Source organism: Setaria viridis, chromosome 3 (assembly GCF_005286985.2).
Source record: "Setaria viridis chromosome 3, Setaria_viridis_v4.0, whole genome shotgun sequence".
In the NCBI taxonomy this organism is placed as follows: Eukaryota; Viridiplantae; Streptophyta; class Magnoliopsida; order Poales; family Poaceae; genus Setaria; species Setaria viridis.
The window spans coordinates 25,386,482-25,413,346 of record NC_048265.2 but is presented as its reverse complement, the minus strand read 5'-3'; the positions used below and the strand labels follow the sequence as shown (position 1 = coordinate 25,413,346).

General features: G+C 44.0%; 1 protein-coding gene and 1 pseudogene across 1 annotated transcript; both read right to left on the bottom strand.

The window, feature by feature from the left end:
• Window positions 1-13,746: 13,746 nt before the first annotated feature.
• LOC140222206 (L10-interacting MYB domain-containing protein-like) lies at window positions 13,747-15,047 on the bottom strand (annotated as a pseudogene).
• A 4,758-nt stretch (window positions 15,048-19,805) lies between these two features.
• LOC117850945 (uncharacterized) lies at window positions 19,806-23,615 on the bottom strand. The gene is made up of 6 exons (XM_034732834.2): window positions 23,417-23,615; window positions 22,544-22,680; window positions 21,824-21,884; window positions 21,578-21,743; window positions 20,843-20,931; window positions 19,806-20,138 (listed from the first exon to the last, which is right to left on the bottom strand). Exons 1-6 carry the CDS (start codon window positions 23,466-23,468, stop codon window positions 20,020-20,022), a joined length of 624 nt encoding a protein of 207 aa, XP_034588725.1. The 5' UTR covers window positions 23,469-23,615; the 3' UTR covers window positions 19,806-20,019.
• Window positions 23,616-26,865: the final 3,250 nt, after the last annotated feature.

Genomic DNA, 26,865 nt, shown 5'->3' with positions numbered 1-26,865 from the left:
CGCGACATGAGTGTCTCCCGGATGACGTCTCGCAGGATGAACTCACCGCCAACGTTGTCGAAGAAGAGACCAAAGCTAAAAGAACTCGACGACGAGCAAGAAACGCCGCGAGAGTAGAGCACCGCCACCACCTTGCAACGGACCAACCAATCCAGAACCTGGATAACGCCTTTAAAGCAGTTCAAATGCGTCACCATCGTGCTCCCCTAGCTATCATCGTGTTTATTGATCTCATCACCCGCGATGCCTCATAACAAGTACACAAGATAGTTTGTTGAACTGGCGGAACTCGCATACGAACAACTCAATCAACAGAATCCGATACAGTCAGTCCAACGCTCCCCATCCCAGCGAAGTCAACATGGTAGCAGCCATAGAGGCCCTCCATCCAGACCAAGTCAACTCAGAGGCGTCAGACCAAGCCAAGCTGGAGCTGAAGGTAGTCGGGTAGGACCCTCAGGAGGCCGTGGCCATCGTGGGGATAACCCAGAGCCTGAACGCCCAGTAGAAGACCTGTGCAACAAGATCAACACCAGCCACGACGCCCGTACCATCATCGATGGATGGCGCTGCGAGCACGAGCAAGAAGTCAAACACCCAGGAGATGATACTGAGGGGTTCCCCACCTTCTCAAGACATGTGAGGAGGACAACTCTACTTGAAAAGTTCAAACCCCCGAGTATCACCAAGTACGATGGCAAGCAGGATCCAGTCCAATAGCTTCGGTGCTACTCGCTGTCAGTACAAGTAGCTAGGGGAAACGATGACACTAAAGTCATCTACTTCCCCATCTGCATGGAGGCGGTACCACTCACATGGGTTGAATCATTGGATAAGAACTCCCTCGACTCGTGGAAGGATCTCAAAGTAGCGTTCACCAACAACTACGCAGGGGCAATGCAGCATCCTGGCAACATGATCGACTTGTCTCAAGTTAAACAACAAGAAGGTGAGACCCTGCGGAGCTACTTACGTTGACTTTTCGACAAGAAGGCCACAATCATGGATATCACAGAGTGCGACGTTATAGACTACTTCCAAAATGGTCTCCACGACTATTGGATGTTCCAGGACTTTGGCAGAAGATGCCGCGCTGATGTCAAATCTGTGAAGATCATGGTACAGATGTGGCCAGATGATGAAGACAGGGAGATCGAAAGGTTCGAGTCCAATTTCAACAAGGGCCAGAACAACAACAATCATAACAATGACCAACGCAATGATAAGAACCGCAACAATCGCCCCAACAATGACAACCAAAATAACTACTCGGGAGGTCACAACCGCAAGCGAAAGCTAGACAATACTATCGTGGCAATTTCGCAGTCATTCAAGAAAGGTGGTGGCAAGAATCAAGGTAGACCCTCGTTCAACGAGCTACTAAAGAAACAGTGCCCATGGCACCCATACCACAAGCACTCTGTGATAGATTGTTTCAGTCTACGAAGAGTCATGAAGGACCTGCCAGAGCCATCCGGCACCAAAGACGAGGGCAAGGCCAAGAAAGACGAAGACGGTGGTGACAATGGCAAGTTCCAGAACCCATCCAACACCGTGAACGTTATCTTCGGTGGAACCTCGGGTACTGCTGCTAAGCGCTCCCAAAAGCTCACTCTTCGAGAGATAATGTCCATTGAACCTATGATGCCAACGTTCCTCAAATGGTCCGAGGTGCCAATTACCTCCTTCAGGAAGGACCAATGGACTAGTTTCTCAAACCCAGGATGGTATCCCTTTGTACTGTACCTGGTTGTTGCTGGCTCTAGACTTACTAAAGTACTCATCGACAACGGTAGCGGTCTCAGTGACCTGTTCGCCAATACACTGAAGAAGATGGGCCTCAACGTCACTGATATGCTCACCCCAAATAACTCTCCATTCTATGGGATCATCCCGAGCAATGAGGCTGTACCCCTCGGACAGGTGGTTTTACCAGTTACCTTTGGAACCAAAGAACACTACTTGACAGAATACATCTAGTTCGAGGTAGCGGACTTCGAAATATCGTACCAGGCCATCCTTGGAAGACTAGCATTGGCCAAATTCATGGTCATCCTGCACTATGTGTACTTAGTACTCAAGATGCCGGGACCCAAGGGAGTACTCTCCCTGCGCGGAGACTTGAAGAGGTCGTATGACGGTGACACAGAAGCCGTGGAGCTAGCAGCAACTATGCAAGTACAAAACTCGATGATGCAAGTCTTCGCTGCATCCAAGAAGCTATCCCCATCAGAACTCGAGATTCCAGAAAAGAAGTCAGGGGCAACCAAGGTCAAGCTGGAAAGTGTAGACATAAAAGACTTTGACCTTGAGACTGGTGATAGCTCCAAAACAACCCTGATTAGCACAGGGCTAGATCCTAAATAGGAAAGCACACTCGTCAGCTTACTCCGGGCCAACCGAGATATCTTCATGTGGAAACCAGCGGACATGCTGGGGGTGCCCAGGGAGTTGATCGAGCAATCACTCAATGTAAATCCAAAAGCTACACCAAAAAAGCAACGCCTACAATGATTCGCCCAAGACAGAAGGGAAGCCATCAAGAAAGTGCTAGCCAAACTATTCATAGCGGGCTTCATAAAAGAAGTATATCATACAGAGTGGCTCGCCAATCACATCCTGGTACAAAAGAAAAACAACAATGAGTGGAGGATGTGTGTCGACTACATAGACCTCAACAAGCATTGTCCAAAGGATCCCTTCAAGCTCCCTAGGATCGATCAAGTCATCAACTCCACAGCTGGATGCGCCCTCCTCTATTTCCTCGATTGTTAGTCGGGGTATCACCAGATAGTTCTCAAGGAGGAAGTCCAGATCAAGACCGTGTTCATCACCCCATACGGAGCTTTCTGCTACACAACAATGTCATTCGGGTTGAAGAACACAGACGCTACTTATCAACGAGCAATCTAGGAGTGCTTCAAGAAGCAGCTACACCGCAATGTGGAGGCGTACGTGGACGACATAGTCGTAAATACTAGAAATCTCGATGACCTGACTGCGGATCTAGAAAAAAACTTTCGCAAGTTTGCGAGAGTTCCGGTGGAAGCTCAACCTGACAAAGTGCATCTTCGGTATTCCCTCCGGAAAACTACTCGGGTTCATCATTAGTCACCGAGGCATTGAAGCCAACCCCGAGAAGATCTCCGCCATCACCGACATGCATGCCCCATCAGGCATCAAGGACGTTCAAAAACTGACTGGATGCATGCCCTCAACAGATTCATCTCAAGGCTTGGAGAATGAGAAGACAAAGTTTCTGTGGATCGAGAAGGTAGATCAAGCCCTACAACAATTAAAGGACTTCCTATCAAAGCCACCGGTCCTCACGGCACTAAACCCCAATGAAGACTTGCTGCTCTACATTGCCGCAACTACTCATATTGTCAACACGATGATTGTGGTTGATAGACCGGAACCAGGCCATGTATTCAAAGTACAGAGGTCCGTGTACTTCGTAAGTAAGGTGCTGTCACATTCCAAGACCAGATATCTACTAGTCCAGAAGCTGCTGCACGTGATACTGCTCACATCACACAAGTTACGACATTACTTCCAGGAGCACAAGATCTCTGTTGTCACCGACTTCCCCCTGGGAGAAATTCTCCACAATCGGGATGCAACAAGAAGAATATCTAAGTAGGCGGTAGAACTCGGAGCATTGTCCTTGAAATTCAAATCAAGGACTGCAATCAAGTCCCAGGCCCTAGTCGATTTCATGGCAGAGTGGTGGGAGAATCAACTACCAACACCAGCAGCTCGTCCAAAGCACTGGGTCATTGTGGCAGAACCACCCAAGTTAATCCGGCCAAAGTATACTCAACCTCGCTTCGAATGCGAATGGTCACTTTAATTGAATTAAAATGGTAGTCTGTCGGGTTTCACTTGATAAACCACTTGTCTCGGATAGAAACAAAGCATACTCATACGAAGACGAGTCTGGAGATTACAACAATCCAGATAATTATTACATGTCCCAAATTTAGTTATTACAACTTAGAAGTTCAAATGCAAATGTAGTGTTCAGAGTTCAAAAGCAGCGGAAATAAACGATAAGTCTAACATCGATACAAATACCATGGTGAAGCCTACCATGATATCAATCACCATGATCCTCATGAACCGAGGATAGATCTCACTCAGCCATCCATCCCGGAGGGAGCTGGGACAGCCAAGTCACACTAGCAGTCACTCATTAACATCCACCTGAAAACATAGTCACAAGCAAGGCTGAGTATACTAATACTCCGCAAGACTTACCCCTCAGGTGGTATCTAATCCACCGACTCCTAGACACGCAAGGCTCTTTGGCTGAGGGGTTTGTTCTGCCAAAAGTAGCTAAAGTGGATCCTTACTTTCAAGTTTTAGCATGAGGTTCTAGTTAATTATCCATTCAAGGTAAGCACCTATTCTAAGCAAGCATGGTGAACAAGCAATTTAATTAAAGCATCAATATTAATTATCATCGTTTGTTCCACTTCCTACTCAGTGCAACACAGTGATCAAGCAGTCTCAAACTATGAGAGGCAGACGATTCGAATCAAGTTTCTTAACCTTTCAAGGTGAACCTAAACCCACGACATATGAGTACTACACCGGGTCCACACATGTCAGTCGTCCCCATCGATCCCCAGGCACGTGGCCAGGGCCCACTTCCCTTGGATTATTAAACAAATACAAAAACATGAGAATTGGATTCACATCAAAAATCAATTTTTAATGTGGAGATATAACATAAACAAGATAAACTACTATTCAACACATTAAATCTAAAAAGGCTTGTAAATCAACCATAAAAGCATCAACATTATTTTTCCTGGATTCTAGGTGGAAAACAAAGGCTAATAGAAGTGGTTTTAGCATTTTATCAATTTCTCACTATTTATCATGCAATTAACACTATTACGACAACAATAAGCATTTAGTTTTAAAACAGTTTGAAAACCATAGGTTCCCCTAACACAAGTTGTACATCTGAAACATGCATGTTAAAAACAAGCTAACAAAAGTGGTTTCACCATTTTTAGAGCACTATATGATTTATAAAGCATTTAACGACCTTTAGACCAATTAGAACATAGCACCAAAAATAGATCAGTAACATGCAGGACAATATTTTTGAAAAAAACTAGGTGTCAGCAGGAACTCTACAAAATAAGATTCACATTTTTAGCATTTTTCAACACATTTCAATGCATTTCTAAAGTTCTCAGCTTTTATAAAAGAAAAGACACAACTAACTTCACATCTAGAACCCTGGGAAAAACATTTTGTTCACAGATCTGCCCTTCCCTTCTTATTCAACCCCCCGCATCTAGCGCTTATACCCCTGGAATAAAACCCACCTCACACTAAACTCCTGAAGTTTTCCCCGTAACCCCCTGTGTTTCTTTCTTCTTCGCAAGCGCACCCTTGCCCTTATTCTTCCTCCAGACACTTCTGTGCGCCTGCACGGTGGCAGCGACGGCGCACCCATGCCGGCGGCGGCGGTAGCTCCCCCTCAGCAACAACTTCCCCTACACGTTCGCCAAGGACTAGCACACCTCCCCTTGCTCTCATCTCCCCGAGACCTCAACCGTAGCCCTACCGTGGTGAACAGTGGCGCACGGCCGGCGACGAGCACCGGAACGCGCGCGGCAACTTAACCAAACAGGAAAACGAGTGTGTGCATGAGCACCAGGGACTCACCTAGGGTCGGTTTGAGCGGTCGGTTGAGGATGAGGAAGGCCAAGAAGTGGCGCTCCATGGTAAGGTAGGCGGCGGCGGTTGAAGCTTTGGGCGGATAGGGAAAAGCTCGATTCCCGGCGGCTCAGTGGATGGTGGACGACAGGAAGTGGCAGAGGTTGGAGCTAGGAGGGTGGAAGAGCTTCAGGCGCGAGCTATTGGAGGGAGACGGCCGGAGTTGGGTGTATTTCGTCGGCAAATGGAGCTCTGTCCGACACTGCAATGGTGGGGAAAAGCTTTGTTTGGGGAAAGCAGGAAGGGGGACACCAGTTTAAGGACTTAAGCGCATGAATGGGGATGGCAAAGCGTCCAGGTGCGTGCGGCGGCCGATCTATGTGGGCATTGGCGGGGGGGGGGGGCTGTCGCTGGAGGTTGATGGCTGTGTGGTGGTGCTTCTGCCAGTTGGGGAGGTGAAGGACTGTTTTGGCCATCGCTGGGCTTGCACGGGCGAGAAGGAGCACGAGGGTAGGGAGGGGATTTCACGTGGGCGACGTCCGTGGGCCAACCGGTGACGAGTGTCCTACTGGCAGTGCCCAACCAGCGATGAGCGGTGCTGTCCTGCCTAACCTCGAGCGTGCACATGTGGAGAGAGGAAGAAGATGACTGGCTGACGCGTGGGCCCGTGATTTTTAACTATTTCAACTTTCCCACTTCAAATGACCCAGCTACACTCATCCAAAAATTGCCCAAAAATACTCGTTTGAAAGATAAAAACACAAAGAATACAATGCCACAAAAATCAACTCAAGAGCTGCTTAGGTTTTCACGCAATTGACAAAATAAAACAACCAAAATTGAACTTTAAATGAATTTTTAACACAAGGAAACATCATTGAAAAATTAAGTAAAAAATATTGTAAAATCATCAAATTGTATCTAGTGTTTAAATAAAATAATAGGAGGCACAGTTGCATAGAAAAAAATTTGAGTTGCTTTACAAGTTTGAATTTTGACAATAAACAATAATTATGTGGTCTTAACAGTGCATAACTTATACTCAATTTTTGAACACCTTCCCCTCAAAATCAAGAAAGGTGCTAAATGTGAAAGTTGCTTTTTTTGGAAAGGTCTACCACTTTGATATTGGCCAAATTTGAGTTTTTATATAAAATTTATTTTTACTTGCTTTCCAAGTGCTTTAGTAAAGGGTGTTTTACACTTAGTCATTTAGAGTTAGCTTTGATTTATTCCTTAATAACTTTGATGTTTCTTTAATTTAGTCTCTTAATTACTAGGGATGCCACAACCATGTATTTTGATGGATCACTCAAGCTCAATGGCGCCGGTGCAGGCGTACTCTTAATATCTCCCAAGGACGAACAACTCAAGTACGTCCTGCACATCTTCTGGGAAGTGTCCAACAACGAAGATGAATACGAGGCGCTTCTGCATGGGCTCTGCCTGGCAATCTCGATAAGAATAAATCGATTGCCTGTCTATGGCGACTCACTGGTAATGATCAATCAAGTCAACGATGAGTAGGACTACCATAAGGAAAACATGGATGCGTATTGCCTAGAAGTACGCAAGCTAGAGAATAAATTCTTTGGTTTGGAGTTCCATCATGTAGTTCGCGACAACAATGTTGCCGCGGATGTCCTATCCAAGCTTGGATCTACTCGTGCTCAAGTTCCAGCAGTGGTTTTCGTCCATAAGCTACACAGGACATCCATAATGGAGCCGGCACCATCAACAACCACTGTCGAGGTCCTACCACACCAGATCGGGAGGTCATGATGATCGACATAGACTGGAGAGTTCCCTTCATCGACTACATCAAAGAGCACAAGTTACCATCAAACAAAATAGAACTAGAGCAAACCTTACGACACAGCAAGAACTATGTTCTAGTCAGAGACAAGCTTTACAGAAGAGGCGCATCGTCAGGAGTATTCATGAAGTGCGTCTCACAGCAAGACCGCAAGGACATACTGAAGAAGATTCACAAAGGCATTTGCGGCAACCACGCATCCTTGCAAACAATCATGGGTAAAGCTTCAGATTAGGGTTCTATTGGCCTACAGTTCTCGCTGATGCCGAGAAACTAGTCTGTCGATGCCAAGGGTGCCAATTCTTCGCAAAGCAATAGCATGTCCCTACCTACAAGCTGATCACCATACCACCCTCTTGGCCCTTTGCATGATGGGGGCTTGACATGATTGGCCCACTGCCCACGGTGCCTGGAGGATTCAACCAAGTACTGGTGGCAATTGACAAGTTTACCAAGTGGATCGAGGTAAAGCTAGTAACTTGCCCAAAGGCAGATAGAGTACTCGACTTCCTTGCTGAAATGGTCAACCGCTACGGCTTCCCCAATCGCAATATTATGAACCTGGGCTCCAACTTCAACAATAATGAGTTCTAGGAATACTACGAGAATAGTGGGATCGATGTTCGATATGTCTCTGTCGCTCATCCATGGACCAATGTCCATGTTGAGCGTGCCAATGGGATGGTACTGGAAGCTCTCAAGAAAAGGCTGCACGATATCGGAAACACGAAAGGAGTCAAGTATCTCAAAGAACTACACAATGTCCTATGGGGCTCCATACCCAGCCATGCAAGCCTACAGCGCAATCGTCCTACTTCCTGGTCTACGGATTCGAAGCTATCCTACCTGCCGATGTCATGTGGAAATCTCTAACAGTTGAGCAGTACGAGGAAGGTGCAGTAGAAGAAACAAGGCGTCTAGACTTAGATAGCCTTGCAAAAGCTCGCTGTGTAGCACTCGTCCAGTCTGCAAGGTACCTTGAAGGAATCCGCCGCTATTATGATCGCAACGTCAAAGAATGTTCATTCAATATAGGCGATATGGTCCTAAAGCGTATCCAAGACACCAAGGGGCTGCACAAGCTAAACTCACCATGGGAGGGACCGTTCGTCATCTCCAACGTCACTGGACCTGGGTTGTATAGGCTCCAACATCTCTCTGGTGAAGACGTCGACAACTCCTGGAACATCGATCAAGTCTATCAATTTTATCCTTAATTTAGATTTAAATATTCATGTAAATTGGCTATTGGCCCTAGTTGTAGATTTGCAATTCAATAAAACAGTCATATCGTTGTCGTAATTTGACTACTTATTTATGCTTTATCACAGCTTGCAGAAGCAAGTTCGCAGTACTTCCAGCTCAACTTCGCGCTCTCGGATGGTCTTCATGGCATTGACCAGATAAATTTCACCATCTTCGCGCATCTGCATCTCTTTCTCTAGATCATGCTCCAACTTCTTAACATGAAGCACTAACTTGTCGTGTTGATCTGTCACCCGATAGAAGGCATTTTTCCAGTCGGTGATTGATGCTTGAAGCTTTAGTTCCAATTTCTTATATTCTGCGCAACATCAGCATGGGGTTAATAAGAATTGACATACTATCAGTAGTTGATGAACATCAAAGGAGAAGAGACTACCTTCAAATTTGTGATTGAGAGACTTATTGCCAGCAACAAGACGCTCATTCTCATCCTCTAGGTCTTGAATCCAGTTCCAGAAGGCTGCCATCGAGCTATCGTGCTTGATCATCAAGCAGGAGATGTACAATTTTTCTTTGGCAAGCTCTATCTCTAGTGCTTCAGCACAAAGTACGGTATCACCATACCCCTCAAGCATCTCTGACTTACAATGGGAGCAATTGATCAAGTCCTAACATTCAAAAATCAGTACTCGTGTTAACACATGGGCGCTAGTCATTATGCCAACAGAGCAAAACAATTTCAACTCACCTCTGCATAATTGCCAAGACGACGGTGCATCTCCATGATAACAACTATCATCTCTGGGTTCATCAGTGGATCATCGATCAGCTGGATATCCTGCAGAGTTATCTTCCTAGCCCCGCCGGTTTCAGCACCCGCGGTCGCATGTGGAACCACGACAAGACTACCAGACATCCCAGGCTTGGAGGATGAACCAACGGCCATGGCCCCAAGGGTTGTCACCGCCTCGACTTATATCTCTGGCTCGGGGGCCATATTCGTAGCCATGATGCTAGAGGTAGTCATCACTTCACCCACAATCGGTAGCTCGGGGGTTGCAGAAGCAATCACCATGTCCACGGCAACCACCGTCTCCTCGGATATTTGTTGCTCGGGGGCTGGCAACACAACATTAGTCAAAGACAAAATAACTTTTTGCATCAATGTTGCTACAAAGAAAATAGCACCTGGACTACTCATCATTGCAGGGTATTCCTCCGGCTGTGGACTTGCTTGGGCTGGGGCAACGTCATGGGCTAAGAGGCCATCACCATCGGTCAAGGGCCTTGAGCCAGGCCCTGCAAGGTCCATATCAGAGGATTTCCTACATAAGGTAAAGCTTTAGCAACACAACAAGTTAATACTCGAAAGAAGCATGAAATATAATTTTGAAGACCTCCTCAGTCGTAGGGTGGGTTCACCAAACAGTCGCAGTGGCTTGACAGTTGAAGACAATGCTTTCGGTGCGGCCTCCACATCCACAATGGGATCTTGGCCAGCTTTGAGCTTTGTCTCTACTGATTGAGTTGTATTTGCGCCAATAGGGTTCACCACCTGGGGATTAACCTGAATGGCATCTTGAGGCTCTGGATCATCCTTAATTTCGATCAACTCCTCAGTGATCATCGACTTGTTTTAAGCGGCCACAACAGCCACCTTCTCCGCTTCGGTTGCCTCGTCGAGTACCTCCAAACCACCAATGTCATCTTGAGTAAACACGGTGGTGATATTTGAAACACCTATTGGGAGTACATGATCCTTAGGGTCTTGTCCTTCCTCATAAGTACCATGGGAGGCACATCTTCTGCGGTGACAGACTCCTTCGTGACCCGTTTTGCAATAATGGTTCACTTCTTCTTCGATGGTGGAGGAATCACAGCTTCAAGATCATCAGCAGCCGAGTGTTTCTTCACCGCAGAGGAAGACCCAGCTTAATAGACGACTGAGCCTTGACATCATCCGCGGCATCATAACTAGTGCTGCTGGAAAACTCGAGTACCTCCTCCTCCTGGTCATCGCCTATCATATCTTCCCGCGTAAACAAGCGAGGAGCAGCTCCACAGACTTCTTCAGATCCAGGAGGAGGAGGAGCAGAGAAGTATAAAGCAACATCTTCCTGCAAAGAAAGACGAGTTAGCAAACCCAACAACTTCAAATAAGTACTCGGGGGCTACGGCCACGGGTACTTACAGGCTTTGGCGGATTGGCGGAACTGAATTCCCGCACAATAGTGGGGATCTCGCCCACATTTTTGCACATTCGCTTGAGCCTCTCCATGACTTCATCCGTGCTGATTTCCTTAGAAGTGAATCTGGAGGGATCGTCCAGGCCGGTGTATTGATAGCCATAGTGGCACCTTTGCTGTAGGGGCTGGATGCGTCGCTTCATAAAGCTGAACACCACTCCGATTTTAGTAAGGCCCTTCTGTTTCAACTACACTATTCTACCCATCAGCTCGGGTAGTTGGAGGGAATCTCCATGTTTTGGTTCATCAAGCCAGCAATTGTTCCATGAGGGGCAATGCTCCGTCAGCTTGGGTAGTTTCAGATTATGGTTGCCAATGTAGCACCACTTTTCCTTCCACCCGGCATTGGAGTCTATTAACTCGTAATCCAGATATTGGCCGCTTGTTGTCTCCCGCATCTGGATCCCGGTGCCTCCAACCAAGAGAGTATAATCTTTTGAGGGTTGTGGCTTCACACAGAAAAACTTTTAGAATAATTGAAAGTGCGGTCTGATCCCCAGAAAGGCTTCGCAAAAATGAGCGAAGATTGTAGTATGGAGGATCCCATTAGGGTTCAGATGCACTAACTCCAATTTATAATAATGCAGTAAACTCCGAAAGAAATCTGAGGAGGGCAATGCAAGGCCTCGCTCGATAAAGTAGGCAAAAATTATCATCTCATCAGGATAGGTCTCCAAGGCATTGCCATAAGCAATTCTCCAGTTGATGAAGTTTTGACCTTGGAGTAACTCGGCGGTTACGAGCACCTTGAGTTTCTCCTCTTTCAGAGTCAACCGCTTCCAGGCACAGACAAGATTTGGCGGTGCGGTTTGACTGGTTTTCCCATATTTGGGTGCCGGCAACTGCGGCTCCTTCTTCTTATCAGACCTTTTCTTCTCGCCTTCACCCGCTTTGGACGTAGCAGCCTTCCTTCCCATCTTTGTTGTCACGAGCGTTTTCAGTCGCATACGCTCAGGGGCTGCTTGGTGGGGGGACGGCGACACAGGTGTTCGAAGATCGAACAATGGTGGCCGCGGGCTAATGTGTGGAAGTTGGAAAGGCAAATGGCAAAGGCAAAATGGAAGGGATAACTTCCTCCATTATTTATCATAGTGGTACGGTACAAACGGTGCAAATAAAAGGGATTTTTTGATTTAAAAGATCCCTAGAATTTCAGCCACCTGATTGGCGGTTACCTTTATTTCAGGAGGATATAAGATCTCCAAAGATGGTTACGTTGACAAAAGAGGTTGACCCTTATACCCACCAAACTAGTCGGCTAAAGGCTCGGGGGCTGTGTCCCATGTGTCCATAGACAAAAAGTTTTTCTCTAGGTTTTAAGGGAAAAGTGATGCAAATTACAGATTGCCCCTTAGTCTCATTCTTCGATTCAACCTACGGCTCGAGGGCTACTCCATATGGAGTGCAACTTTCATCGCACTTTCATATAAAATTCAAGATTGAAGGATATGAGACTGAGTTAAATGAGGCTTTAGTACATTCTAGCCGCATGGTAGTTTTTTGGGTACCTTTTGAAGATTCAACCAGATGAAGTACTCGAAGAGCACCAAAATTAGTCGGTGAAGTCTGCAAAAGTACTCGAAACTGCTACATTTGACTAAAAAGTACTTAGGGGCTTGTCGTACATACATCTATAGACCTACCAGATGGTTTGGACAGTCCTAAATATGGGGCTGGACACCAGGACACATCTGACATGGAGACCATGACGCATGATGGCGTAGTCTACATGGAAAGGCAGGAACTAGTCGAGGATTTGGAAAGTACTCATTGTAATACGAGTAGAACTCCTCTAGTCGTATCCGACTAGTATTCTTGTAACCAACCAACCTGTAACCCTACCCCCAGCAATTAAAGGTGAGGCAGGGACCCCCTCCAAAGCAATTCAATCCAATCAACACACACGATGTAGGGTATTACACGATCTAGTGGCCCGAACCTGTCTAAATTATGTGTATGCATTTACCTTCGAGTTCCTGATCTCGACAAACCCCACTATCCAAAACACTACCTCGGGCACCCCCTCGGTATGTTGCTGGGTTTAAACACCAACACTTCCTATTCCCTAAAACCGGAGCCACCGATTTCCGCTGAGGGTTGGCAAGGAGAGCTTCTGCGGACTGTATGTTCAATGCTCAGTGTTTGGCATGGTGCATTTTCAGATCAACATTATGCTTAGTCTACGACCAGCATAATTCTTCTTTCTTTAAAAAAACTAGCAAAGTACGTATCACTTGATTGAGGTTGAGGAAATATTTTTTTACAAACATGCTTTATTCTGAGCACCAAAGCGAGAGAAGGGAGATGGTAAAGGGAGAGAGCGAGACTCACCACTCCTGTATGTTGCCCGAAATGCCAGGATGGAGGAGGCCAATCATCAGATGCCATTTACAACAACATCCCAGTGGTTGTTTCAGCATCAAGGGCATGTTTGGTTGCTAGCCACCATTTGCCACACCTAACCTTTGGCAAGTGTGGCAAGCCACAAAAAGTGTGGCAAATAAATTTGAAGCCACACTTTGCCATGGCAAAGAGAATCTTGCCACACTTTTTGTCTATATGATATGTGGAGCCCAAAGAATCTTGCCAAAGGTTAGGTGTCCAACCAAATACTTGCCAACTTGATCAAACTTACTAAGTTTAGGTGTGGCAAACTATGGCAGGGAACCAAACACCCTCCAAATCGAGCACCCCATTGATGTCATTCAATCAAGGTAGTAAACAATGCAAATTAGTCCAATAGTGTAGCTACCAAGCTACTCCCCTACATTCTTTGTTTACGATGTTCACAACATTGATCAGTGTAAGGGTCTGTTTGGTTGGACTGTGAGCTGTGGAAAAGCTGTCGTGGGCTATGAGCTATGGAAAAGCTGCTGTGAGCTGTCAGCTGTGAGAAAGCAGAAAGTCGTTTGGTTGAAACAGCTGTGAAACTATAGATTTGGCAAGAAAGGTCTGTAATGCCCCTGGAAGGTTCGAGGGACTGTTGCTATGCAAATTGATCATAAAATACTGTGTTGTTCACTGAATCACATGTAAATTACCATTTTAGAAAGGGAAAATTAATTTTTTTAAGTTTTGCATCCACCATTACCATATGGTCCACATGAATACAAAGATAACATTTGACAAAAAGATATATGGTTCATATAATAATGTCCACCATTAACACTTGAGGATATCTTATATGCTGCAATTTCTATCTTCAAACATGTGTTCTTGTATAGTCAAAAGAAAGGGTTCCTCTCATCCTTTTCTTCAATAGAACTAGAGTGTTCCTTGCGTTTCTTTTCCCCTAGCTTTGCTTTCTTCAAAGCAGCCAGCTTCACATCATCAATATCTTGAGTTTTTTTACCTCACTCACATCGTCATCACTTGACTCATCAGAGGATACATCTTCAGGGCAGGATGCACTAGCGCCACTGACATGTATCTTATCAAACAATATATGCAGATCATCAAGGTGCTTCATCCCTTGTTTTCTGAACCTCACATGGTTGCATTTGATACCTTTCCCAGGAGTATTGCACATCTGAAATTAAATGAAAAAAGGGTTAATTAGCAGGTAACACAGTATGAAAGCATCGAAAATGAATAATGAATAATGACAGTAAAGTGCTTACAGCTAGGTGTTCATCCCACCATTCCTTAGAGCACTCAACAGTTCACTTTGCCTCATTCCATCCAAGCCCAGTTGCACTATTCTTCAACTCCATGAACCATGTATATTCCTTTTCATATTGTTCCACTTGTTCTTCAATTGTTTCTTTGTTAGCTTCTGACCAGTGTTTTCTTCATGCTTACATATAACATTTTTCCAACCAATCCTATTGAAAAATCCTAACGGCCTAATCCCAGCTTCTATCTCTCCTTTGCAGATATCAATGAAATACCTCATATTGGCATCACACCAATCTGCCTTATCGGCTATTCTTAAATCAAGAAAAAAATTGTGGCAGGCAATTCAGTTATCATAAACCCAACAATTGTACATGCAAATAAATGCTATATGAACAACACAAAAGGGCCTACATAGATGTTTGCACAAGTTTCCTATATCCACAAATCCTAGCAGTTTCAAACATTTTAGATAACATCTTCATTTCTAACCATTTCATATTACAACTAGTATATTGCACATACTGACTAAAATTCTCCATGAAAAAAAAACATCAAGCCACCATCATGCCCATCAAAACAGAGCCTAAATAATACTAGACATCAACACGCATGACATCTAGGTAAGAAGATTGTCTGAAAACTCATCAATGTTAATGCATCTGTTGTAGAATTGTAGCCATGCAGATTGCTGGTTGCTTGCCTGAACATCAGTTGGGTTTATGATAACTAAATTGACAACTATTTGACACCTCTTTGAGTTAGCAAAGGACAATAATTAGATTGCTCGGATTGTTTAGATCAAGCAACCTCAAAGCAACTCTACAATTGTTCAGGATCAAGCAACAATCAGATTGTACAGATTGCTAATTGTTCAAGCAAGCAACCTCAAAGTTGTCAATTGCAAAAGCACAAGATTTGCAGGCTTCAGGCAGAGAGGGTGTGTGGGGATGGCTACTGAGATCTTCACCTTGAGGCTTGCTGATGGAGAGGAGCTGGCCGGAGAGGGGCGCCGCTGGTGGGGAGAGCGTCCGCCGGTGGGGGCACCGCAGTTGGGGAGGGCGGCTGGTGGTGGGGAGGGCGTCTGCTCCTGCAACGGGCGCCGGGGAGGAGATGAGCGGGAGGAGGTGGAGGGTGTGCGCGGCTCCCCGGGTCCTGCTTGCTCTTGGGAGGAGAGGAGGCGGCCGGAGAGGGGCGCCGTCGGTGGGGAGGGTGGCCGGAGGTGGGAAGGGCGGCTGCCTGTGGGTGCACCGCCGCCGGCCGGACCTGGAGAGGCGTGAAACCCTAGCGTGGCTTTGGTTGGGTAATGGCTCGAGCGAGTTGGGGAAGAAAAGAAACGAAGCAGTACGTAATTTACTGGTGGCAGCGTGGGTAATTTCGTTGAAAGGTTGGAGTTCACAGCCGTGGAAGCAGGGGGCAATGGAAAGCCGTTGCTTTCGTTCAAAGCTGTTGCGAGTTTCGGCCCTTTGGTTAGCGTTTAGCTTTTTGATAGCAAAAGCACCCTGCAGAAGCTAAACCAAAGGGAGCCTAACTTTACATTGCTAAGTACATGCTAATAAAACTGCTTTTCATGATGTCATCTTAAAACACAAATTAAGCGGTATGATTATCCAACTTTAGAAAGTTTGTTGGCTCAAGGATCCAAAAGGGTATTCAAATATTCGATTGTACGGTAGAACACGATTAGTTTTTCGTCTCTATCTCTAAGATGAAGGGTATTCAAATATTCGTGTATGGTAGAACACGATTAGTTTTTCGTCTCTATCTCTAAGATGGTTACCTGAAGTCACCATGTACTCTGTATAAGGTATAAACAGCTGATAAGAGTATCTCCAGCTGTCTCCTTTTTCCGAATCCAACTACTATATTAGGAGAGTTAATAAGAAAATAGTGCTCCATCAGTCTCCATTTACCTTTCCCTTTTCCCAATAATTATTGGGACAACCCAATAATTTACCTCAACTCTCCCAATACGGGAGTTGGATTGGGATTATTGGAAGACTGCAAAAACAACTCTCCCAATAACAGTGAAAGTAACCTATTATTAAGAGCAACTCCAAGAGGCTGCTAATCTTACCCCCAATACCTTTTTTAGGAAAAAAGAGAGAAAAAATGAACTCCAACAATCCACCTAAACCTTCCCCAATTTTTTAGCGACGCTAAAAAACAGCCTGCCACCACGTATATTTTAGCGTTGGTGTTCCTCCCCCAATCTTGATTCCTGCACGCCCGCCAGTCCCTTCCGATGGGCCCAATACGATGACGTGGCCTGTGTTTGAAATATTGGGGGCTATTTATTAGCGATCTGCTGTGAACTGATATGTTTTTGGGGGAAATTTTTTTTGGAAGAACCCCCAATACATAGTTTTGGGGAAGAATTTTTTAGGATACTCTTGGAGTTGCTCTAACTGGTTATTAGAAAATATTTCCCAATAATTATTGGGACAACCCAATAATTTACCTCAACTCTCCCAATACGGGAGTTGGATTGGGATTATTGGAAGACTGCAAAAACAACTCTCCCAATAATAGTGAAAGTAACCTATTATTAACTGGTTATTAGAAAATATTTATTAGGGAGCTGACTCCATTGCAGATCATTTGTGCGCACGCACGTACGAGTTCTGTATACTTTCGTTGGCCATTCCATCACAAAACACTGAGTGCTCATGGCCACTTGTTTACAACTCCAAAATTATAATTAACTACAAGGTGAAAGTACGCCCTCCTACTTTTCAAAAGTGCTGATACCAAGAGACAGGAGTTGGTGGACTTGACATATTAACATTGCGGTGTCGCTTGGCCATTAGATCTTCATCATTACAATAGATCTCGAGATTAGGCCGCCTTTTGGAGCTCTTGTATTTCTTAAACAAGGGTGTGCTATTAGTCTTCGCTGTTATGAGAAAGGAATCTCCATGGGGCGCAGACAAAAGCAAGCCCTGAAGACTACGCGTGCCAAAAGCACGTAACGGCTGCCTTTATCTGCGCATGACGGGAGCGTAATGAGAACGAGCGATGATCCGACAGTTGGATGTTACACAGCCTACACTGTGGTAGCACAGGGAGCGTGTTGATGGAATGGTGTCCCGTTTCCTGGCATTATTGCCTTAGACTTGACGCAAAGGGCATGGGGTACGGTAGTGATCGATGAGCAGGGAACCTAAATAATTTTGGTGTTTCCACTTGTATTTGAAATATTATGAGATGACCTTCCTTCAACTGGGGAGCAGTACCATGTGTTAGGGTCGAGATTGAAGATATGCAGTGACAATGGTACATACTAACACACAAAGCCCACAGTGCATATATACTTCCTCCGTTTCAAATTGTAGGTCATTTTAATTTTATAGATACATAGTTTTTTATATGTATTTAGACATAATGTATATATAGTATCTAGTAAAAGTTATATATCTAAAAGACCAAAACGATATATAATTTGGGATGGAAGGAGGAGGTGCCTACATATCACACAGTAGCATCCTTCGTGACCAACCATATAGGGCCATTGAGCTCAGTGACGACAATACAGAGCATGGCGATGTAATACAGGCATACATCATCTGTTCCAAGCGTGGCCATGCGAGACCTAGAACAATGGCCAGTGACAAGGAGATTAGGGGAAGTGGTCAGGAATGTGAGAGGAGACATATGAGGATGCATTGCAGATGATGTGGAAGATGAGAGGGGAAAAAAACAGAGGCCTTGCCAAATGGATGGCAGACAGAGAAGTAAAAGACAAGTGTCATAGGCGACAGTAGACCTCTCTTTGGTAAGTTATGGCACAAACAAAAACCATCTCATCTTTGTCAGACAGTCAAAGCGTACAATGTGGTCACCCATGTAGCAAGAACAAGGCTAATTAGCTGGTCCTGAGTTAGCAGCGAAAGTAGCACTAACAACATCCTAAAGAAACAAGTCTACCGAAGTTTAGGCCAACCATGATCATGAAGATGAGAAACATATTCATTAATCATTATACGTAGATGCTAGAACCCTGCAAGTGAGCTTGCTGTTGACAAAGGGGTGTTTGGATACTGGGTGCTAAACTTTAGCAGTGTCACATCGGATGTTCGGATGCTAATTAGAAGGACTAAACATGAGCTAATTATAAAACTAATTGCAGAACCCCTATGCTAATTCACGAGGCGAATCTATTAAGCCTAATTAATCCATCATTAGCAAACGGTTACTGTAGCACCACATTGTCAAATCATGGACTAATTAGGTTTAATAGATTCGTCTCGCGAATTAAACTCCATCTGTGTAATTAGTTTTGTAATTAACCTATATTTAATACTCTTAATTAGCATCCAAACATCCGATGTGACAGGTGCTAAACTTTAACACGAGGTATCCAAACACCCCCTAAGTGGACATGGCAGTCATTAGAGTAGTAGACGCATATCGGCTAGAAAAACTCGATGACGTGGAAAAGAAAACGCCATTAGTGCCTCAACGTGTTTCTTCTTTAGGTAACGTGGATTGGTGACAGAAAAGAAGGGATCCAACAATATCCCCGGCATCAAGGAGAGCATCACGTCTGCACAAGAGACAAAACCTAAGAGCATACACGCAATCTCATAGCACCAAGCTTCGTCAAAAGGAAAATCGCGTAATGCGGTTTCCATGATCTCCCATTTGCTTAGCTGTTCCTTCTTGTTGTTTGTTTTCAATGTGTATATTCTATTTGAAAATGTACTACCAGAGCACTTGATCCGCATTTTTTAGTACGAATCTATGGTAGCCTAGATGTTGACTCGAACATGTATGTCGAAAACTGAATGCTCCCTCCGTTCCAAATTATAGGTTGTTTTGACATTTTAAGATTCATAGATTTTGCTATGCACCTGAACATAATTATATATCTTAAAAACCAAAACAACCTATAATTTGGGATGGAGGAAGTACTTTGCTAATTCACCTCAACACACTGTTAACAATTGGATTTTAAGATGACCATATATCACTCCTTGTCACAGATGTCCAAAATTTTTACTCGTGGCAGTAGTTCGGTTGAGCTTAGACCTGTGATTTTTGAGGGGACTCAGGTAAGTGGGCCGAGCAATCAAAGGTAAGGCCCAGCGTGGCCTATTATGCTGTATAGAATTCGAGGCTGGAATATATGGGCTCACTCTTTTACGACTTATTAGTACTTCACATGAAAATCACTGCAACCCTTCGCTAAATAAAACAATTATTTTTCTCCTCCACATTCAGGAATCCATGAAAACCATATGTTTGTAGAAGTGTAAGTTTATTATTTGTGACTGAAATGTTACATTGACGGCAATTGACGGTTAATAGTATTTACACGACCTAAAAGCTCAACCCCAATACCTGCCCCGAAAACTCAAATAATCCAGCGCTGAATTGATGTATGATGTTGTCTCTTTACAAATAGCATTAATGTTTTTGTAATGTTATACCTGCGAGATTTTCACTGAAATATCACTATGAGCAACACTTTGGTGGAGGTTCTTTCTCAGGCTCGTCATCGACGATCAGAATTCCCTTCTTTGGCTGAGGTGGTGACAAGCCATCAGCGCTGTTTTTTCTCTTCTCTAATAATCCTGCATAACAATGGCAGTCAAGTAAATAGCACTTTACCAAGAAAAAAGCATATGAGTTAAGCAAAACACTCATCAGTAACAGTAATACAATTTCCCAATCCCTAAAACGTATGAAATGGTTGTAAGAAATTGCGTTACTCCAAAGTTCAATGCTTCCCTTGCTCAGTCGAGGGCATTGCTTTTCTTCATTGATATTGCTTCTCTCTACCCTTTTTCAATGAAGGCATAAACACAATCTTGTGTATCCAGTGAACATTGATAGGTCAAGGGTATTTTTGTCCCAGTTAACACCGTTTGTGCAAAATCTATCAGAGTGCTAGTTTCAGTTCACGATTGTTTCTTTCACTGGTATTTTACAGGGACAAGTTGTTTTGGTGGTATGTTCCAGGAGTCATCTTTCAATGTTATAGAACCAATTTTCCCAAATATAAATCTACTCACTGTATATTAGAAACTTAGCAATAAACAGACACATATGAGAAATAAAGGGCAGTCATGCCCTGTTTCTGTATGCAGTTTGGGTTGATGTGCTAGTCTGATCAACTGAATCTATGTGACAGCATAAGAAACATGAAGAAATTCAAATCACTAAATAAATGCTACTCGTTATTGACTTATTGTCATATTGTAACTCATGAACAGTGCCTAAAACAGCCAAAATCTGAAAGCCAATTATATGCAAGACTTTATAAAACAGAACTCACGTTTGGCTATATCACTGAAGACATCATCAATTCCAGTCCCTGCTTTGGCAGATGTAACAAAGAGACTTGCCCCAATACTTTCAGCATAGCTGTAGGAATAAACAACAATTATTTAGATGGATACAATGGTTCCATGACAGAAACATCAAAACTATGAAATGGACAAATAAATTCTAAAATAGAGATATTACTTTTGCCAGTTATAGTATGTTGCAACTACGCTAACATATCAGATTAACAGATTGTCAAAGTGATTGGACAATGTAATTGTTTCTTCTATTCAAGGACTGAAAACTTGTGTTCCAGGTAGCACATCCCTCCCTCCCTATGTTTTCACTTATGCACCAATGACTTATAATCACACATCCAAGTGCAGCACTCTAATTTCTTCGGACCATAGACTCCAAATTTCAAAACAAGGAAACAGATCATCTCAGAGCACTCCTCTTCTCCATTTGTTTCTTTTTTGGGCTCAATCACCAAGAACTTATATTCGGCACAAGCAAATAAAGGCCGCGGCAATCTAACAAACTTGTCTACATCCCAAATGCCGATATTAGGGAATTCGTTTAAACAGTACCTTAAGCAAGAAACAGCAATTCAAGTTCTTTATATTACCTCTGGTTCATATTGGCATAGTTACCTCATAGAGGAGTTAGGTTGGAAACAGTCAAGACAAAATTACTAATATGGAACCTGTGTTTATCATAAATGCAGCATAGCAAAGAGGAATACCTTACTGCTTCTTGAGTTTCTATGTTCTTCAATCTGACCAAATCACTTTTATTTGCTGCAATGGCCATAACAATATCTTTACTTGCCATTTGCTTGAGCTCTTTCACCCATTTTGTGACACGAACAAAAGTATCACTATCTGTGATGTCATACACTAATAGAGCAGCTGCAATGATGGAACATAAATGGTGAGAAAAGTAGGGATCTGTATGGATCACTTTACTGCTAAAAATGAGTAGGTTGTACCATCTGCATCACGATAGTATATAGGACCTAGCGCATGAAACTTCTCTTGCCCAGCTGTGTCCTGAAGGCAAAGAAAATACTTACTGATAAAGCTTGAGGACAAACTTGAATGTAAATGGTAAAATAAAACTCAAAGTGCTAACAAGCATCAAAGCCTCAAAGGCATCGCAGGAAATAAAAGGGCTGCAGTAACCAGTAGCTACAAAACCTTTTGTTGATGGCAAATAAGCTCTATAAGCTACAAAAACTGAGTGAGGACCAAGGTTTCTTAATTCAGCATTCTTGTAAAAATGTTCAGATGTCTGACCAGGATACTATATAGTAGTCAAGAATTTCATCAGTAAACAAGTATGAGAACAAGCCTAAGCTGGGACTAAGTTTGTAATCGGACCATTCTTTCTTCTATAATACAATAGCATGCTGTTTGAGAAAAAAAAAGTACATGCACAAACCTAAGCATCAGTGCAAAAATACTCTAAAACGTGTGTTATACATAATAAAATCGTAAACAGCATCTTATGTAAAGACAAGATATTAATAATTCAATGCAGAAATTCTGCAGAAGTTTAATCAAGGTAATGAGGTATAACCATTTCTAGTTATGTAACGATATTGCAGCAGAAGTATAGTTCATATTCATCCCCAACTGAAAATTATAAAAAGTTTCACTGCAGAAATATGCAAAAAAATTTAATGCATACCAAAGAGATGACAACGCACCCATATAGAGAGCGTAATAGGCACACCTTCAACAACAAGGCGCTTTGTCAAATAAGAGGCTTGAACTGTTGCTTCCTGCTTGTCTGAGAAGATATTATTCACATACCGCAGCACAAGAGATGTTTTCCCAACTCGTCCTACAACAAGGGAAAAGTGGTAGTGGTATCACAACAAGAGTAAAAGGCACATGATTTTTGGCCAAAAACAAAGTCATATGGGGATGTACAGTTATACACAAAACTGTATATAGTCAAACAAGTGACCATGAACGACTTTGTCCTAAATCTTAAGTTTACAATACACTCATCACTAAGACAACTAAAGTAAGGGTCAACCACTCAGCTTGTTATCAAGTTACTTAGCTTGCTGTCAAACAGCTTATAGAACTGAATGACTTGCAAAATAATAATTATAATATGGCATATAGCATATATCCAATTACGACCATAAGCCTATCGCCTTTCATCCTTACCTATTTGTCTAGTACTAGATACCAATGCATCACAAAGATCACACAATTCTATACATCATCATCTATTCACCTTGAACACACAATTCTATGGGATCCCCAATTCTATACATCATCATCTATTCACCATGCTACCTTCTGTTTTCAGTCAGAATTCCTCCTTCACATGGATATATCCAATTTCACGCCTATAACAGCACTAGAAATAGACCTAACCCTAGCCAGGCTTGAGCACGCACCAAAGCCCAAAGGGAGCGATAGAATCGAAAGGATCGGCCAGCCTCCGCTGTGATCCGCACTTCCGTAAGTATTCTAGACTGAGGGAGGTGGAACTCAGCGGGAATGCTCACGATTCTGGCCAAGGGGAAGAGGGCTAGGGGTTGGGGATCGGAAGGGATCCGTACCGTCGCCGAGTAGGACGAGCTTGAAGGAGACGCCGGGCGACCTCGAGCCCATCGGCGGCGTCTTCCAGTATCTGTGGAAGCTTCCTCAAACTTCCAGATCGCCCTCTGCCGCGGCGGAGCTGCTGATTGCTGCGGCGAAGGAAAGTGGGACTGTGGGAGACGGGAGAGAGACGGAAGGAATCGTAAAGATGCAGCAATTTGCGGCTTGCACGCTGGCAACGTTTGTGTTTGTTTCACGAAAGATAGAGGCCCATACGCGCAGCACAATAGGCCCAAAAGACTGACATCAAAATCAGAGGAAAGTTGGTCTTGGACTCTTGGTCAGCCCAAAATTTCCCGGCCCGGAGGACCCCATCTTAAAATCAGGCCCGATAGGTGAGCCTTTTTTTGAAGTTCACTTTTTACTATCCAAACTATTCAAATTGTAAAATTGAAACTAAATGAATACTTTAACGGTTTTTATTTTTATAATGCATCTCCACGTTGGAGTCTTGTAGTAGTACTAGACGCTCTTTGACCTATGAAAAGAATAGTCAAGATTCTTAAAATTATAGGTGAGATGGACATATGGATCGAGTCTTCGACATCAATTTCAGTCTGATTAGATATGTCATCGAAGCAAATCTGTTTTTGTCTCTGTTTTATTTTCGGATGATAGGGACAAAGTAGTGCAATATAAAAACAACATAACATGCTATAGATGCATGCATCCATCTTTAGTATAGAATTAGCGATGAAGGGTGAAGCTTTTGCAGAATCCTTCTTAGTGGTGGGTATATCTAACTTAATTGAATGGATCTTTTTTAGCCTGGTATTAAGACAGAAAAGGACAAACCTAAAAACCCTCTTTTTTTTCTTTTTACGGCTACCTACTTCGGGAACAATACCTACTTTCCAAACTTGAAACAAATATACCTCCTTTCCTCCAAAAGAAGTGAGAACCACTTAAATGGAGGAATCTATTGTATTTCTCCCTTTGTTCCCCATAGCAACTGGGGATCGAAAAGCTCCAGGCAACGACTATGAATTTTCAAATCCTTGAATCAATAGACTTTCGTACAACGACAAACAAACAGATGTGATAGAAGGTGATTTCTGAATAGGCAGAAGAGAAGGGCAGAAGTTCAAAATGGAGTTGCGTATGCTTAGGGCAGACTGTAATCAAGGAAATTCCATTTCTAGGCACATTTTGACCTAAATGTGCTTCGAGATGACTTTCGCATATGTTCAATCTTGCGAGGCGTATGAGCAAGATTTTGAGTACGCTCCCGACCTGTTAGAGGCCACCCTAATAAGTAGAGATTTTCGGGAAGCTAGGTGACGTCACAGCATTTGAGAACCAATTGCTTCTTTTGCTTTTCACCAACCTTCATGTACAAAATCTTGTTTCGTATTGGAGTAGAGCCTATCGTAGGCCCATCAAAGGCAGGACGGAAAGCAAGCATTAAGTGAAGAAGCAAGGTTTTCCTTAGCTACCACCCGATCTTGTGGGTCTGTAATGGTTATAATGATATTGTTGAAACTGGCTTGAACATGAATAACCCCTTTTGTTATTCTACGTGCGCTATTCCATAAAGTAAAATGGGCATTGGCTTTGTACCTAGGAGGAAGAGGATCTGGTGGTGAAGATGGGGAAAAGGTGTCAATACACCATGCTTCTTAAGCTTGGGCGTGCGCTATTCCATAAAGTAAAATGGGCATTGGCTTTGTACCTAGGAGGAAGAGGATCTGGTGGTGAAGATGGGGAAAAGGTGTCAATACACCATGCTTCTTAAGCTTAGGCTGAGAGTTATGCCGAAACGGAGTGAAAGTCCTGAGTGTCTTTGATTTTCAAGTTTTTTGCCTGCCCTTGCCAGGGAATGTATTTTTTTATGTCGTAGAGTACAAGTCCGTAACCGGTCTTTTCTTTAGGAATGGTAACCTTACCCCGTGGTCAAACTCTTGTCTTGTGTGCGAATACTCATAATAGCGAACCCGATCCACCTACTTTTTTCTATTCTTTTAGAAAGGTCTCTTTTTTCAGTTTATTCACGGATATGAAATGAAACTTTGCACTCTTATTCTAGATTTTCCCATTTCCAAGAAGATCCCTCGTTCAATCTGATTTAGTATAAGGTTCTTCTTTTTCTATAGGTTCACCCTAAATTGCAACATCATTGTTAAGAACGCCCCTCTTTGTTTCAGCTTCTCTCATATAATCTAAGCGAAGATTTCCACTTCTTATAATTCAAATCTCTTAAGCGGCTTACCACATAAGCGTGAATCTAGAAAAATAAGCAAGCCGTTTGGTGGTATTCTTGCTTATTTTCACCGATAAGCAGCTTATAAGCAGAAACAAACAGGACCATTATGGCATGGTGCAAAAGGCAAAGCTTGTGGAAATATTCCTGTATCGCCTTAAGATGCATTTTTTTGTTAAACCTAGTTTAAGTGTGCATCAAGTGCCAAACACAAAATTACTTGGAATAATATGTTGACAAAATATTTTCAGCATGATGGTGGAAGCAATCATAGTTACAAATCTAGGTGACAAATGTACTTTTGGTTGGCATTCATTGTAGGTAGTCAACTAGTCATAAAAGGCACACTCATAGATGTATATATGAGCGTAGCATCGAAATCCTTATCGTGCACGCGCCGCTAGCAGGTGCCAACGAACGAACACAGGGCAGCTGTTAAGCACACGCACGTGACCTCCACGCGGCCTTATCTGCTCCGAGCGTTGGGGAGAAGAGCAGGGGCGGCTGCGGTGGGAGGTGGGCGGAGTGGATGGCAGCAAGACGCCGCTGGCCGCGGGTAGTGGTGGAGGCCAGTGGCAGCGGGGTGGAGGCCGGCGGCGATGGGTGGAGGGGATTAGGGTTAGGGATTTGGGTTTCTAGGTTTGGGGGTCTTCAATGGCTGGCGGGATTAGAGGGATGGTCGCCGGTGGTAGTAGGACCGGCGGTGGTGGTCGGTTGCGAGCGGCGAGGTCGAGCGGTGGTGGCGCCACCGGCCGGGTGGGGGAGGAACCCCGGTAGGCGGTGCCGGCGGAGGGGGTCAGCGACGACAGGGGTTAGGGGAGGGCGGGGTGGTGCGGCGGGGTGGGAGGCGGGCGGAGTGGCATGGTGGCGAGGTGTTGCCGGCTGCGGGCGGTGGTGGAGGCGGGCGGCGGCAGGGCATCATGTGTTGACGGCTCTTAAGTACCAATTATAGACCATCAACTCCTGCATAAACACCGGAAAGATGAGCATCAACGTAGTGGTAGGGGTTTATTACTAACAATTTTCACAAGTGTTGGTGAATATTTGTATGCAGGTGATTTATCCTTAGAAAGGATGAGGAAACACACCCAAGAGGCAAAGAAACGCAACTCCAGCCAATCAGGAGAGAGCACACGGATCCATGGGCCCACATCAGGGGGTAAACCGCCTTAACTTGGAGCGGGCACCCTAAACCGACTTGAGGGCCCA